The 16,564-nt window shown below is 33.2% G+C and overlaps 1 protein-coding gene across 2 annotated transcripts in view; it reads left to right on the top strand.

Annotated features, from left to right (window-relative positions):
* The first annotated feature begins 4,715 nt into the window (after positions 1-4,715).
* Positions 4,716-16,564, top strand: part of LOC115432711 (rho GTPase-activating protein 7) — a 356,226-nt gene continuing 344,377 nt past the window's right edge. For both annotated transcript variants that reach the window (XR_003937231.1, XM_030153641.1), the window contains exon 1: positions 4,716-4,855. Coding sequence is in view for 1 of the 2 variants with exons in the window: in XM_030153641.1 (XP_030009501.1) it covers positions 4,735-4,855 (121 nt within the window). In the remaining variant the exon portion in view is untranslated. The remainder of the gene's footprint in view (positions 4,856-16,564) is intronic.

The raw sequence follows: 16,564 nt of genomic DNA, 5'->3' as shown, positions 1-16,564 counted from the left end.
TCCAAGTGCTTTTCTAGTTTGCAATATGACTTAAGTCTGAATGGCCAGGTCACATTTATCCAACCTTTACGTCATTGAAATGCGACAAACGTCACAGTTCTCCATCCCAGGAGGAGGAGCGGCAGGAAATACATACTTACTTCCATAAACATAGTGCGTGCCTGCATGGTCATGTATTACATCAGGACCTCTTTTGGGCATGTGGGTCACTTCAGGGTCGCATTCAATTCATACTCACAACTAGGGCTGCTCAATTATAGAAAAAAAAAATAATCACGATTATTTTAGCAATAATTGAAATCACGATTATTAAAAACGATTATTTGTTAACCTTAAAGTTGTTTATTTTTTTTCTTGCAAAACAATGTAAAATATACTCTTTAAACATAAATAAAGCTTTTAACCACTAAAACAAAGTATGTTCACTTCTGTATGAAACAAAAAATTCTTTGAATGCAAATAAGTATATTGTAAATTCAAGTATGTTTCCTTTTGTAAATAAATAGTGCACTGTAATTAAACTGCTATAGACTTGCCATAGAACTGTAGCAATTAAAAAAAAAAAAAAAAAAAAGCTCACGTAAAGTGCAAATTATAAATTTAAGTATTTTCAATGTAGTATGAAACATAATAAATTCAGTGGCGTGCCGTGAGGTTTCAGTTCAGGCCTTCTGTATACATCAGCCATCTAGAATACGTACGTTAGGATTATACAGGTCAGGGTTAGGTTAATACGGGAGTTGCAGCGTAAGGAGATTCGGAAACTGAAGATTGCATTGCGGACGAAGTTGTTTTTATGCTTTTTAGTTTTTCATAAGATTATGATAAAGGTGGCGGTGGTTCAACTTTAGATGGTTACAAAGGTTTGTTGTCTTAGCGGTCGGTGCGGACACAACTACGAAACACTTTTTGCACGTGATGTGTTTTTGCTCTTCGTCTTCTTCATCAAACCCAAAGTGATTCCATACAATTGAATTGGACTTGCCTTTTTTGTTTACCAAGCACTTCTGCTGTGATTCTCCTGCTATTTTTCCAGACCGCTAGGTACAACTTTCCTCTTGGGGTGGACCTGCCGGCTAGCAGGCAGCTGGAGCTTAGAGGGGGGCGGGGCAGAGCAGCTCATGGTAGCTTGCGTGCGCGTGAATTAAAACAACTCAAAATTAATAATCGTTTTTTCTCGATTACATAATTTTTGTAATCGTTGCGTCTAATAATCGAAATCGTAATTGAATTTCGATTAATTGCACAGCCCTACTCACAACTGATGGAAGTTGCATTTAATGTGTAGCATGATCAGATACACAAAAAAATCGGATTTCACCAAAAAATCCGGACGGTGCATTAAGACACGCTGTCTGAATTAGGGTGACCAGTCGTCCCTCTTTGTGCGGGACTGCACGGCATTATAACCCTTTTTTCCACGTCGTGCAAACTGAAATTACACTGTATGTATATGATGTTTGGTTAAATTTGATCCATATTCTGTTTTGCCTATTTTTAAGTCTGGAGCTTGAACTAACAGACTTGATGTGGATATTTATTTTTTGATACACTTCCACAGGATATTTACTTTATCTTATTCTATTTTTACCTCCGCCAAGTGTAACGGCGGAGGTTGTGTTTTCATCGGGGTTGGTCTGTGTGCAAGATAACTCAAAAAGTTATGGATGGATTTGGATGAAATTTTCAAGAAATGTTGATACTGGCACAAGGAACAAATGATTACATTTTGGTGGTGATGGGGGTGATGGGGGGTGGGGGGCACGACTGATCTGCCTTGGCGGAGGTCTGCGCTCTCCGAGTGCTTTTCTAGTTTTTACTGTGTTTAGAATGCAAAATGTTTGACTCTTCTGTGTTTGGATGCATAAAGGTTTTTAGTCCAAGTAATTTTAGGTTGGCTGGAAGTGGAAACAGCTGTTATAATGTTTGTCAGTTATGCCCTTTTGTTTTATTGCACATAGATTAGTTTACCTTTGGGGGTTGAGAACATGCACTCAAAAAAAAAAAAAAAAAAACCCCAAACAAAAAAAACGCTGATTGTCTAAAAGTATTTAATTACAATATCTGCAACTTGAGGTTTCTTTTTTGAGTTTTTACAAGTAGATTTTTTGTTTTCTCTCTCTTTCTTTTATTATTGCAGCAACATCCTGTAAAGTTAACACACTCACAATAACATGCATATTAATAATGGGATAGTATTCGTACCTCGTTTTTTTTTTTTTTTATCTCAGAATCTTTAGCGACCACACATAGACATTTCCCTTTCCTAGTCTGCGCTGCGTGATTAAAAACCTGCTAACATAAAGCTAATTCACATACCACTGGTGCCAGTAAAGCAAAAGGAAGTTACTTTGTTGATGAAAACCAGTGATTGGAATCCCGCTGAGGCCAAAATTGGCTCTCAGATGACCACGAAAGAGGCTGTAAATGTGTTTAAACGGCCTCTACAGTGCTGTTAACTATAAGTACATGTTGATGAAACTCAGTGATAACAGCTGCTCCATTATCATTAAACTGAAAACTGAGTGAAGGAGTGGAGGTTAATGATGCAGAGTGATGGAGGACCAGCGAACGCCATCGGGGTGGGGTCGGGTTTAGAGTTTCCACTTTGAACAAAAGTTAAATAAACATCTATCTTTTGCGGGACAGTCACGTCAGTGGATAAATAAGAAATGACTTTTGCTTAAGTGACATTTTAACGTCTTCAGTTACACCTTCAGTTTTAAAGACACAAAGTAAAATTCCAATGAATGCAAAAATAAAAATTCGGCTTTGTTTTTCTCACAGATAGGGCTATCAAACACCTGTTTCAAATCACTTTTTAAAATGTAATTATTTTAATTGCTGACCAAAATGTTATTACCTGTTGATCCATTAATGCTATCAATATATGTAAATAATTGGTGTAAAATGCAGTTGTTCATCTTTTCATGGTCATCAGATATGACCCATTTGGATGTTCAGAGGCTCCGTAGTTACCATGGAAACACCATCATCTTCTACAACATTGATTCACCAGTAAAACCCATGGAGTTGAATCAATGACAGTGGATGGAAGTGCTTGTTTTATGTTCAGTTATTGATATATTTGACTGAAAAAGTCACTTTTTCTTCAGTTTTCTCTGTTTTTGATATAATAACCCTCAGCTTTAATCTGAGGTTTTATGAACATGTACATGATCAGTAAATTAAATATAGGAAAATGACTGATTTATACTGATAAAATACAATATACAGAGGATAATATTATAAATAAATGGTGATGAATCACTTAACAAATGTTAGATTTAGAGGAAATTTCATTTAGGAACTGACATAAAAGTAACACTGGGTCTCTATGAGTTAATTCATTACTAGCTCCATTTTTAGCTTACGGCCGACAGGCCGTAAGCTGTTGTCGTCATGCGTCATCTGTCGTCCGTCGTCCGTCACAAAAATTTCAATCGTCTTCTTCTCCGAAACTACAATTCCGATTGACTTCAAGCTTGGTATACAGCTTCTTTATGATGATATCAACAAAAGTTAGAGAAATTATTTGGATTCGGATCTGATTCTGGATTTGGTGCAACTTTGAAAAATTTCCCCATTATAAGAGATAGGAAGTGGATGGATGCAATAACTCAGTAAATATAAATAATATCCAGTGTAAATTTCTACAGTCCAGCCCTGATGGGGAGATGACCAAAACATAATGTCCACATGCTGATCAGGATCTTCTTCTGGATCCGGGAACTTACGGAAAATTTAACACAGGCTCTTATGGGGAAAAAATTTCAATTGTCTTTTTCTCCCAAACTCCAGTTCTGATTGACTTCAAACTTGGTATACAGCTTCTGTATGATGATGTCAACACAAGGTATTGAAATTATTTCCATCCGGATCTGATTCTGGATTTGGTGCGACTTTGAAAAATGTTCCCATTATAACAGATAGGACGTGGATTGATTCAATAAATCAGTATCAATGATATTAAGTTGGAATTTGAATTTTTTACAGATCTGATTGGAATATGACCAAAACATGGGCTATTTCTGTAATAGAATAAATACACAGAACTGGGTGATAATAAATGGCATCTGGATACATTTCCCAAAGCTTTGAATTTGGCCGGTAAGCTACAGGGCCATTGGTCCTATTTTTTGCTGTGTGTAACTGTGTGTCTGTGTTACCATTTGTGTGTGTGTGTGTGTGTGTGTGTGTGTGTGTGTGTGCGTGTGTGTGTGTCTGTGTGTGTGTGTGATGTATTATCCCAGGTTAGATGTCATTTCCTGTCTTGAGTCGGGCCCAATCCTCAACTTCCCATTCAAGCAAACACACACACACACACACACACACACACACACACACACACACACACACACTCATTCTTACACTCCTTCCCACTCATCTTCTTGAAAACACATTGAACTCGTTTGCTCTTCTGCATAAACACACATTTATGCATTTTCTTCTCTCTCTCTCTCTCCCTCTCTCACGCTGACTCGACCATCTGACGAAGGGGGGAGAGAGAGAGAGAGAGGACGGTGCATTTCACAAATTACATGCAGACTTTTTGCATCAAGTGTCAGCCCCCCTCCCACCTCCCCCACCTCCTCTTCCTCCTCCTTCCTCACTTTGCTGAACTCTTAAGTCAAACACACCCTCTGCATGAGCTGTGACAGAGTGAACGCTGCCCACATGGGTTAGAAAAGTCTCCACTGACGCAGGAATTTACAGCGGTTGATTTGATGGAATATGGCTCAAACCAAGGCAGTTAAAACTCCACTGCGGAGATCTTTTAGCGAGCACGTGAAAGATTCCACCAACAAGGCTTGGGATGTGTTCTGGAGGAGCGTGAGGGAGAGGCGTCTGTGGGGTGAGTGGGAACGTGGTGTGGATGTGGACTCATCAGCTGGTTGTGGAGTTTACGCAAAGTTACAGCAGCATCTTAGAAGGAGAAGATGTACTGTGTGTTATGTAACCCATTAAGACCCAATGCACTGGTGGCAGTTCCCAAATTATTTTTTATCTATATCCAACCTGTCTGAAGTGATTTATCACCATTTATTGTAATATTATCCTCTATATTTTGAGGTTTTTTTTCATTTAAATCATGTTTTCTCATATTTAATTCACTGATTATGTAGATGTTCATTAAAGCTCAGAGTAAATTCAAAGGTTATTTTATCAGAAACAAAGAAAACTGAACAAATAGTGACTTTTTTCAGTAAAATCTTTCATTAACTGGACATAAACAATTTTTTTTTTTTTTTTTTTTTTTTTTTTTAATGGATATAAATAGAGCCAAAAACACCTGTTAAAAGCAAATGTAATGTAAAACAATGTCAGTTTGATGACATTCCTTATTTGACAAATCATCTGAAAAACATTGCACAAGTTTAACATCACTTTATCATCACTTATTATAAATTTTTTTTTTATATTTTGAGTTTTTTCCATTTAAATCATGTTTTCTCATATTTAATTCCCTGATTATGTAGATGTTCATTAAAGCTCAGAGTAAATTCAAAGGTTATTTTATCAGAAACAAAGAAAACTGAACAAATAGTGACTTTTTTTTCCAGTAAAATCTTTCATTAACTCAACATTTTTTTTAATTTTTTAATGAATATAAGTAGAGCCAAAAACACCTGTTAAAAGCAAATGTAATGTAAAACAATGTCAGTTTGATGAGATCCCTTATTTGACAAATCATCTGAAATACATTACACAAGTTTAACATCACTTTATCTTCCTTTGTTATAATAATTTCCTCTATAGTTTGATTTTTTTTTTTCCATTTAAATAATGTGTTTTTTCATATTTAATTCACTGATTATGTAGATGTTCATTAAAGCTCAGAGTAAATTCAAAGGTTTTTTTTTTATCAGAAACAGAGAAAACTGAACAAATAGTGACTTTTTTTCAGTCAAATCTTTCATTAACTGAACATAAACTTTTTTTTTTTTTAAATGGATGTAAATAGAGCCAAAAACAGCTGTTAAAAGCAAATGTAATGCAAAACAATGTCAGTTTGATGAGATCCCTTATTTGACAAATCATCTGAAATACATTACACAAGTTTAACATCACTTTATCATCCTTTGTTATAATAATTTCCTCTATAGTTAGATTTTTTTTTTCCATTTAAATAATGTGTTTTTTCATATTTAATTCACTGATTATGTAGATGTTCATTAAAGCTCAGAGTAAATTCAAAGGTTATTTTATCAGAAACAAAGAAAACTGAACAAATAGTGACTTTTTCAGTAAAATCTTTCATTAACTGGACATAAACAATTTATTTATTTATTTATTTTTTTAATGGATATAAATAGAGCCAAAAACACCTGTTAAAAGCAAATGTAATGTAAAACAATGTCAGTTTGATGACATCCCTTATTTGACAAATCATCTGAAAAACATTGCACAAGTTTAACATCACTTTATCATCACTTATTATAAAAAAATTTTCTATATTTTGAGTTTTTTCCTTTTAAATCATGTTTTCTCATATTTAATTCACTGATTATGTAGATGTTCATTAAAGCTCAGAGTAAATTCAAAGGTTATTTTATCAGAAACAAAGAAAACTGAACAAATAGTGACTTTTTTCAGTAAAATCTTTCATTAACTGGACATAAACAATTTATTTATTTTTTTAATGGATGTAAATAGAGCCAAAAACACCTGTTAATAGCAAATGTAATGTAAAACAATGTCAGTTTGATGACATCCCTTATTTGACAAATCATCTGAAAAACATTGCACAAGTTTAACATCACTTTATCATCACTTATTATAAATTTTTTTTTTTATATTTTGAGTTTTTTCCATTTAAATCATGTTTTCTCATATTTAATTCCCTGATTATGTAGATGTTCATTAAAGCTCAGAGTAAATTCAAAGGTTATTTTATCAGAAACAAAGAAAACTGAACAAATAGTGACTTTTTTTTCCAGTAAAATCTTTCATTAACTCAACATTTTTTTTAATTTTTTAATGAATATAAGTAGAGCCAAAAACACCTGTTAAAAGCAAATGTAATGTAAAACAATGTCAGTTTGATGAGATCCCTTATTTGACAAATCATCTGAAATACATTACACAAGTTTAACATCACTTTATCTTCCTTTGTTATAATAATTTCCTCTATAGTTTGATTTTTTTTTTTTCCATTTAAATAATGTGTTTTTTCATATTTAATTCACTGATTATGTAGATGTTCATTAAAGCTCAGAGTAAATTCAAAGGTTTTTTTTTTTATCAGAAACAGAGAAAACTGAACAAATAGTGACTTTTTTTCAGTCAAATCTTTCATTAACTGAACATAAACTTTTTTTTTTTTTTTTTTTTTTAAATGGATGTAAATAGAGCCAAAAACAGCTGTTAAAAGCAAATGTAATGCAAAACAATGTCAGTTTGATGAGATCCCTTATTTGACAAATCATCTGAAATACATTACACAAGTTTAACATCACTTTATCATCCTTTGTTATAATAATTTCCTCTATAGTTAGATTTTTTTTTTTCCATTTAAATAATGTGTTTTTTCATATTTAATTCACTGATTATGTAGATGTTCATTAAAGCTCAGAGTAAATTCAAAGGTTATTTTATCAGAAACAAAGAAAACTGAACAAATAGTGACTTTTTTCAGTAAAATCTTTCATTAACTGGACATAAACAATTTATTTATTTTTTTAATGGATGTAAATAGAGCCAAAAACACCTGTTAATAGCAAATGTAATGTAAAACAATGTCAGTTTGATGACATCCCTTATTTGACAAATCATCTGAAAAACATTGCACAAGTTTAACATCACTTTATCATCACTTATTATAAAAAATTTTTTCTATATTTTGAGTTTTTTCCATTTAAATCATGTTTTCTCATATTTAATTCCCTGATTATGTAGATGTTCATTAAAGCTCAGAGTAAATTCAAAGGTTATTTTATCAGAAACAAAGAAAACTGAACAAATGGTGACTTTTTTCAGTAAAATATTTCATTAACTGCACATAAACATTTTTTTTTTTTTAATGGATGTAAATAGAGCCAAAAACACCTGTTAATAGCAAATGTAATGTAAAACAATGTCAGTTTGATGACATCCCTTATTTGACAAATCATCTGAAATACATTACACAAGTTTAATACCACTTTATTATCCTTTATTATAATAATTTCCTCTATAGTTTGAGGGTTTTTTTTTTCCATTTAAATCATGTGTTTTGTTTTTTTTTTATATTTAATTCACTGATCATGTAAATGTTCATTAAAGCTGAGAGTAAATTCAAAGGTTGTTTTTTCAGAAACAGAGAAAACTGAACAAATAGTGACTTTTTCTGTAAAATCTATCATTAACTGAACATCAACCAAGTTTTTTTTTTTTTTTTTTTTTTTCTAATGGATGGAAATAGAGCCAAAAACAGCTGTTAAAAGCAAATGTAATGTAAAACAATGTCAGTTTGATGACATTCCTTATTTGACAAATCATCTGAAATACATTACACAAGTTTAATACCACTTTATCATCACTTATTATAATAATTTCCTCTATATTTTGAGTTTTTTTTCCATTTAAATCGTGTTTTTTCATATTTAATTCACTGATCATGTAAATGTTCATTAAAGCTGAGAGTAAATTCAAAGGTCATTTTATCAAATACAGACAAAACTGAAGAAAAAAGTGACTTTTTCTGTAAAATCTATCATTAACTGAACATCAACCAAGTTTTTGTTTTTGTTTTTTTTAATGGATGTAAATAGAGCTAAAAACAGCTGCTAAAAGCAAATGTAATGTAAAACAATGTCAGTTTGATGAGATTCCTTATTTGACAAATCATCTGAAATATATTACACAAGTTTAATACCACTTTATCATCATTTATTATGAAATGTTCTTCTATATTTTGATTTTTTTCCATTTAAATCATGTGTTTTCTCATATTTGATTCACTGATTATAGATGTTCATTAAAGCTGAGAGTAAATTCAAAGATTATTTTATCTTAATAAGAGAAAAAACTGAACAAATAGTGACTTTTTCTGTAAAATATTTCATTAACTGAACATAAACAAAGTTGTTGTTATTGTTGTTGTTTTTTCTTAGTGGATGGAAATAGAGCCAAAAACAGCTGTTAAAAGCAAATGTAATGTAAAACAATGTCAGTTTGAGATCCCTTATTTGACAAATCATCTGAAGAACATTGCACAAGTTTAACATCACTTTATCATCATTTATTATATTTTCCTCTATATTTTGATTTTTTTCCATTTAAATCATGTGTTTTTTCATATTTAATTCACTGATTATGTAGATGTTTATTAAAGCTGAGAGTGAATTCAAAGGTTATTTTATCTTAAACAGAGAAAACTGAACAAATAGTGACTTTTTCCTGTAAAATATTTCATTAACTGAACATAAACGAAGTTGTTGTTTTTTCTTAGTGGATGTAAATAGAGCCAAAAACAGCTGCTAAAAGCAAATGTAATGTAAAACAATGTCAGTTTGATGAGATCTCTTATTTGACAAATCATCTGAAAAACATTGCACAAGTTTAACATCACTTTATCATCACTTATTATAATATTATCCTCTATATTTTGTGTTTTTTTTTCAGTGTAAATCATGTACTTTCTTTAATTAATTTCACTGATTATGTAGATGATCATTAAAGCTCAGAGTAAATTCAAATGTCATTTTACTAGAAACAGAAAAAAACTGAATAAATAGTGACTTTTTCAGTCAAATCTCTCATTAACTGAACATAAACCCAGTGTGTCCATCCACTGTCATTGATCCAACTCCATGGGTTTTACCGGTGAATCAATGTTGTAGAAGATGACGGTGTTTCCATGGTAACTACAGAGCCTCTGAACGTCCAAATGGGTCATATCTGATGACCATGAAAAGACGAATAACTGTATTTTACACCAATTATTTACATGTATTGATAGGATTAATGGATCAACAGGTATTAAACAGTTTAGATCAGTAGATGGTTTTGGTCGCCAGCAAAAGTTTGGGTCTTTGTGGGTTAAGTTTGTATGTGATGATGCATTCTGAGTGATGTGTGGAGTCTGTGGCATGGAGTTAATATTAGTTACAGTTTGTTATTTTGTTATATATTTAAAAATGTGATTCAACTGGAAGAAATAACTGTCCATATAAGATTATTGATAGACATATATGTAATTCATGCTTTTGTAGTCATTTTTTATTTTGCATTTTTAACACCACCTTCATATTTTGACTATAGATAACTCACTTTCCATTGGTTTTTAATACAGAGATGTCATTTCGGGGTTAAAATATGCAGAAATTCAGATTACACTGAAACACTTTAACCCTTTCATGCATAGTGGTCACTCCAGTGGACAGTTATTCTACATCTGTTCTCTTGTATATTCATGGATTTTGTTGTTTTTGTTCCATATCAGCCAACACAGTGGATACTTATGCATCATCCCAAACACTGCAGTTCATACAATTATTGTAACTTTGTTGTTCTTGATAAACCTGATCTGCACTAACATGTTTTAGTGTAAATCAGTTGCTACTTGTTATTAGACTGTAATTAACAGTATTCTGAAACAAAAAGTTTATTTATTTAAGTTAATTTAATTTTTTTTTTTTTGCATATCCTCCTGAGACCCAGCAATGCATTTTGTCCTCTATAGGGGACAAAAGTTTGACAGTTTTAATTAAAAAATGCTGTGCATTGCAAAGGACATTCCTTTGAAAAAATCAATCAATCAACAAAAACTATTTTAAAAATGTATCTGAAAAAACTGTTGCATTACACAGTTTCCAATCAAGACTTTTTTTTTTTTTTTAACTTTATTTATAGAACTTTTCAACATTTATAGAATTTTTAACCCTTTCATGCACTGTCCACTCCAGTGGACAGTTCTTCTCCAGCTGTTCTCTTGTATATTAATGGGTTTTGTTGTTTTAGTTCCATATCAGCCAACACAGTGGACTCTTATGCACCATCCCATACACTGTAATTCAGATCATTACTGTATCTTTGCTGTTCTTGATAAACCTGATCTGCACTAACATGTTTGAGTGTAAATCAATTGTTTTTTGTTAGACAAGAAGGTTTTTTTTTTTGCATATTATCTCCATGAAGTGAGTAATTACTAGCATTAGAATATGTTAAAATGTGAGAAGACATCAGATTAGCAACATTAAAAATGTTTTTATTTCATTGTTTTCATATCACTTTCTGATATTGGGTTTTAAACACGTTTCTTTACTTCAAAAATTAAATGCATGGATATTTTTGTAACTCCATAGGAAAAAAAAAACTCAATCGCATTGTTTTTTTCATGGCTAAACACTGAAGAAAAAAATCTTGACTAAGGTTCTCATAATTCATGCATGAAAGGGTTAATTTTACAAGTATAACATTTATAATTTCAAGCAATGTATTCATAATACAAAGATTCACACTGGACATGATAAACAAACAGAACCCAAGGGGGGAAAAAAAAAAAAAGGCAATACAAACAAGACACGCATAAAGACAGTAAAGACAGTGCACTCTGGTATTGTTAAAGAAAGAAAGACAGAAAGAAAGAAGGAAAGAATGAAAGAAAGAAAACAGGTCGATAACAATATAATCACCTAAAATGTTTTTAAAGTTCCAGGCCAGGCAACATATTCACGCAGTGCAAAAGATGCCCCCTTATTTTGTAAAATTTATCAATAGAGTTAATTAGGGTGCACCTAATTTTTTCTAACTTTATATTAAGTATGATGTCTCTAATCCATTGATTGTGTGTTGGAGGTGATGAATCCTTCCATCTGAAAAGAATGGTACGTCTAGCTAGTAAAGACGTAAAGGCCGCAACTTTTTGTAGGTTAGCTGAAGGAACTGAGTCATCTGTGCATGAAATGAGACCAAAACTAGCATCAAGACAATTTTTTAACGTAAAAAAGCTAAAACTGTCAAATTCCTGGATCTCAGGAGGATATTATCTCCATGAAATGGGTAATAACTAATATTAGAGTATGATAAAAAATGTGTGAAAACATTAGTGATTTGGCAATTAAATTTGTTTGGGATTTATGTAGAATTAAAAATGTTTTTATTTCATAGTTTTCACACAGTATATCACTTTCTGATGATGAGTTTTAAATACATGTTTCTTTGCTTCAAAAATTAAATGCATTGGTATCCAGCTGAATGGACATTTTTGTGACTCCATGAAAAATAGGTTCATAAAAAAAAAATAATAATAATAATAATTTGCATTGTTTTTTTCATGCCTAAAGAGGAATAAAAACACTCAGGAAAAAAATCTTGATTAAGTGTCTCATAATTCATGCATGAAAGGGTTAAAGATTCAAAGCATTTCAGTCATTATCACATCTATATCTTGTACCAATGTTGAATGCATTCCTGGGCAGTGCTATTTGCTTCCTGAAGGTCTCGGTTGGAGCAATGAGGGCCCAACAGGAACCAATGCAAGATGTGTTCCGTTGATTGGTCGGCTGCACCCCAGGGGCATTCAGGGCCGGTGGTGAATCCCCACTTGTGGCAGTTGTCATTAGTTCGGTCAACCTTTACTCTTGCCCTATTCAGTGCAACCCAATCCCTCCTGGAGAGGGATGTTCCAGTGGGCAAGCTTTCTTGGATGCTTGGTACTGCCTCATTTTGTGGTGGCTGGTCATTTTTGTTTCAGATATTTTTGTTGCATAGCCTTTTGAGATCTCCCGATTGGTACATTATGCTTCATTTTTGATATCAACATAACAAACACACATTCAGAAATAAAAAGAAAAGGCAACAGCATTGGTAGAGTGAGAAAAGAGGAAAGAAAAAAAAAAAAAAAAGACACAATTTAACCTTTTCATGCATTCTGGTCACTGCAGTGGACAGTTATTCTCCAACTATTCTCTTGTATATTCATGGGTTTTGTTGTTTTAGTTCCATATCAGCCAACACAGTGGACGCTTATGCAACATCCCATACATTTCATACCATTACTGTAACTTTGCTGTTCTTGATCAACCTGATCTGCAGTAACGTGTTAAATCAATTGCTAATTGTTATTAGACTGTAATTAACAGTTTTCTTTATCAAAAAGGATTTTTTTTTTTTTTTTTTGCATATTATTTGCATGAAGTTAGTAATAACTATGTTTATGTTTATGTTTACGCATTTGGCAGACGCTTTTTTCCAAAGCGACTTACAGGGGAAAGCCAATTAAATCACTCAATCAATCAAATTTTATTTATATAGCGCCAAAAAAAAAAAAACTAAATAAATAAATAATTAAAAAAAATAACTAGTATTACAGGGTGGGGAAGCAAAATTTACAATATTTTGAGGCAGGGATTGAAAGACAGTGTATGACCAATTAGTTTATTGAAAGTCATGAGAATTTATTTGCCACAAGAAAATTTACATAATAGAAAATGTTTTTATTCTATGTGTCCTCCTTCTTTCTCAATAACTGCCTTCACACGCTTCCTGAAACTTGCGCAAGTGTTCCTCAAATATTCGGGTGACAACTTCTCCCATTCTTCTTTAATAGTATCTTCCAGACTTTCTCGTAATAGTTTTGCTCATAGTCATTCTCTTCTTTCCATTATAAACAGTCTTTATGGACACTCCAACTATTTTTGAAATCTCCTTTGGTGTGACGAGTGCATTCAGCAAATCACACACTCTTTGACGTTTGCTTTCCTGATTACTCATATGGGCAAAAGTTTCTGAAAAGGTATGGATAATAGTGTTAGGTATGATTATGACATCAATATATGTTTGGTTTCAAAACAACTGACGTAGTGCCTGCTGAGAAAAAACAACTAAATGTTCATTGTAAATTTTGCTTCCCCACCCTGTAGAGTATGTAAAAATGTGAGAAAACATCAGATTAGCTGCATGAAAAATGTTTTTATTTCATAGTTTTCACACAGTATATCACTTGGTGATGATGGGTTTTAAATATATGGGGGTTTTTTTTGCTTCAAAAAGTAAATGCATGGTGTCCAGCTGAGTTGACATTTTTGTAACTCCATGAAAAATAGGTTCACATAAAAAAAATTTCAATCGCATTGTTTTTTTTCATGCCTAAACACGAATAAAAAACACTCAGGAAAAAAACTCAACTAAGGTTCTCATAATTCATGCATGAAAGGGTTAACATCTCACCCACCCCCTCAACCCCCCTGCCGTTGGTCATTTTTATGCCATTTCTCAAGCCTGTACGGTGCTGTTTCTGATAGCTTCCAACCCCTCCACTGTTGAAAAGCTTTTCCGAGACTTGAGTCGTCGTTTCACTTCCTGATGGCCATGGAGTGAGTGTCTCAGGTCACACTGGTCTACAATTTTTTAGAAATGATTTGCTTCAGAGATTAAATGTGCTAAATGTTACGTATTTTAATAAGATTAATTGGAAAATAAATGACAAAAGTGCCGGTTTGCTGATGTTTTCAAGGTATATGATTAAGTGTTATTACACATATATATTGGTTTATGTACATTTATATAATAGTTTTATAAATCTTCCACTAAACAGAACCTGTAAAGTGAATGTATTCTAATGTGCAGACAGTGTTTTGAAGTAGATCTTGTAGCTCTGAGACAAATATTCCTTTTGAGTCAAACCCATTCTCTCGTTAATTCTTGAATTTCACATTTTGACCCAAGGCTGTATCTTGGAGAGTTCAGCCAACCAGCATTTTTGACTTGAGTTTTCTTCATCAGTGACTCTCATGTGGTAAAATTTCGTTACTTTTATTCTGGAAGCATTTTCCTTGTAGACCAGTGTCATTAGTTTATTTGAGGTTTTCAGTTTTTTCTGTGGTCTCTTGTTGGATAGGAGGTGGTGCTATACTGACTACTCCATGCTAGGGATGCAACTAGGGCAGCTCGATTATAGAAAAAAACAATAATCACGATTATTTTAGCAATAATTGAAATCACGATTATTAAAAACGATTATTTGTTCATCTTAAAGTTGTTTATTTGTTCTTGCAAAACAATGTAAAATATTCTCTTTAAGCATAAATAAAGCTTTTAAACACTAAAACAAAGTAAGTTCACTTTTGTGCGAAACAAATAAATCTTTGAATGCAAATAAGTATACTGTAAATTCAAGTATGTTTCCTTTTGTAAACAGTGCACTGGAATTAAACGGCTATAGACCTGCCATAGAACTGTAGCAATAAAAAAAAAAAAAAAATCACGTAAAGTTCAAATTATAAATTCAAGTATGTTCACTGTAGTAGCAGCTCCTGTAAAATTATCTCTTGAAGGCAAAACCTAGCGTTTGTCCAGTGTATTCACCATTTGTCTGAAGCCCCAGTTGTCAGTGGTGTTAATGGAGCACATACCTTTAACCAGGTAATGGCCGATGGATTCTGTTATCTTTTGGTGTGTCTCTGATGTTGATGAGTAGGAAGTTGCAGCGTAAAGAAATTCGGAGATTGAAGATTGCATTGCAGACGAAGCTGTAGACGGAGTTGTTTTTTTTGTGTTTTGGTTTTTCATTTGATTATCATAAAGGTCGCGGTATTAAAAAGGTTTGTTGTGTCGGTGCAGACACAACTACGAAACACTTTTTGCACGTGGTTAGGGATGTAACGATAACCGGTATAATGATGAACCGCGTTAAAATTTCCGACGGTTCGTATTACCATTTAGATTCTAATTATTATGATAACCGTGTTCAATTACCGCACCTAGAAAACTCACGGTACTGTTCATTTCCTGAAGAAGCCGTGGCACTCCAGGTGTGTGTGTGTGTGCAGTTTGTAATGTTTAGCCTCTGAAAACATGGCGGAACGGACCTACATGGACAGAGCTCCAGAGATTCGGGGAAAGGGGCTCCTGCACAGAGCTGGTCTGTCCAACTGCGGGTCCAACGGAGCGCGCCAGCACACGGGCCCAGTTTGTCGGAGCGAACGCACATGGACCCAGTCCGTCCGACTGCGGGTCGGTCCGAACAAGTACACGCATGGACTTAGTCCATCCTCAAGCGAGTGCACAGACTCAACTTCTGTCGAGTTGAGCTGCTCCGTCGAAGTAAGCTACCAGTAGCTTATATCGACAGCGACGTCTATCGATTGACGCTACCCCATCAAAACATGCTACCTTACGTTTCGACACGCCTATTTGAAAATGAAATAATGCTTCGACTGTAGAAAAACACCAGTATTAAGTTATTCATCTGAATATGGGTAGAGGAAGCTCATTTCGACAGGCCTATAACTTCTATCAAATAAAGCTCCTACTATAGAAACACCGTAATTTACGTTATTATCATCTCACTTCAATATTCTACGTCTATCCTTCGTGCACATGTAATTGCTTACAGGAATTGTTAACATAGATTTAGTCTGTTAAATGGTAGGCTATCATTATTGGCATCAGTTGAACTAACTTAAACAATAATCTAAACGCCATTAACACCTACCTGACCCACATAGTTAACGCTATATCATACAATGAGAACTTCCTTATGCTATTATCATCTCACATCAATATTCTACGTCTATCTTTCGTGCACATAATTGCTTCCGTGCTTACTGCTCAAAAGGCACTATAAAAGAAATATAAT

This window comes from Sphaeramia orbicularis, chromosome 14, assembly GCF_902148855.1.
Source record: "Sphaeramia orbicularis chromosome 14, fSphaOr1.1, whole genome shotgun sequence".
Taxonomy (NCBI): Eukaryota; Metazoa; Chordata; class Actinopteri; order Kurtiformes; family Apogonidae; genus Sphaeramia; species Sphaeramia orbicularis.
Note: the sequence above shows the minus strand (reverse complement) of the source record. Positions and strands in the feature narration are given on the sequence as shown.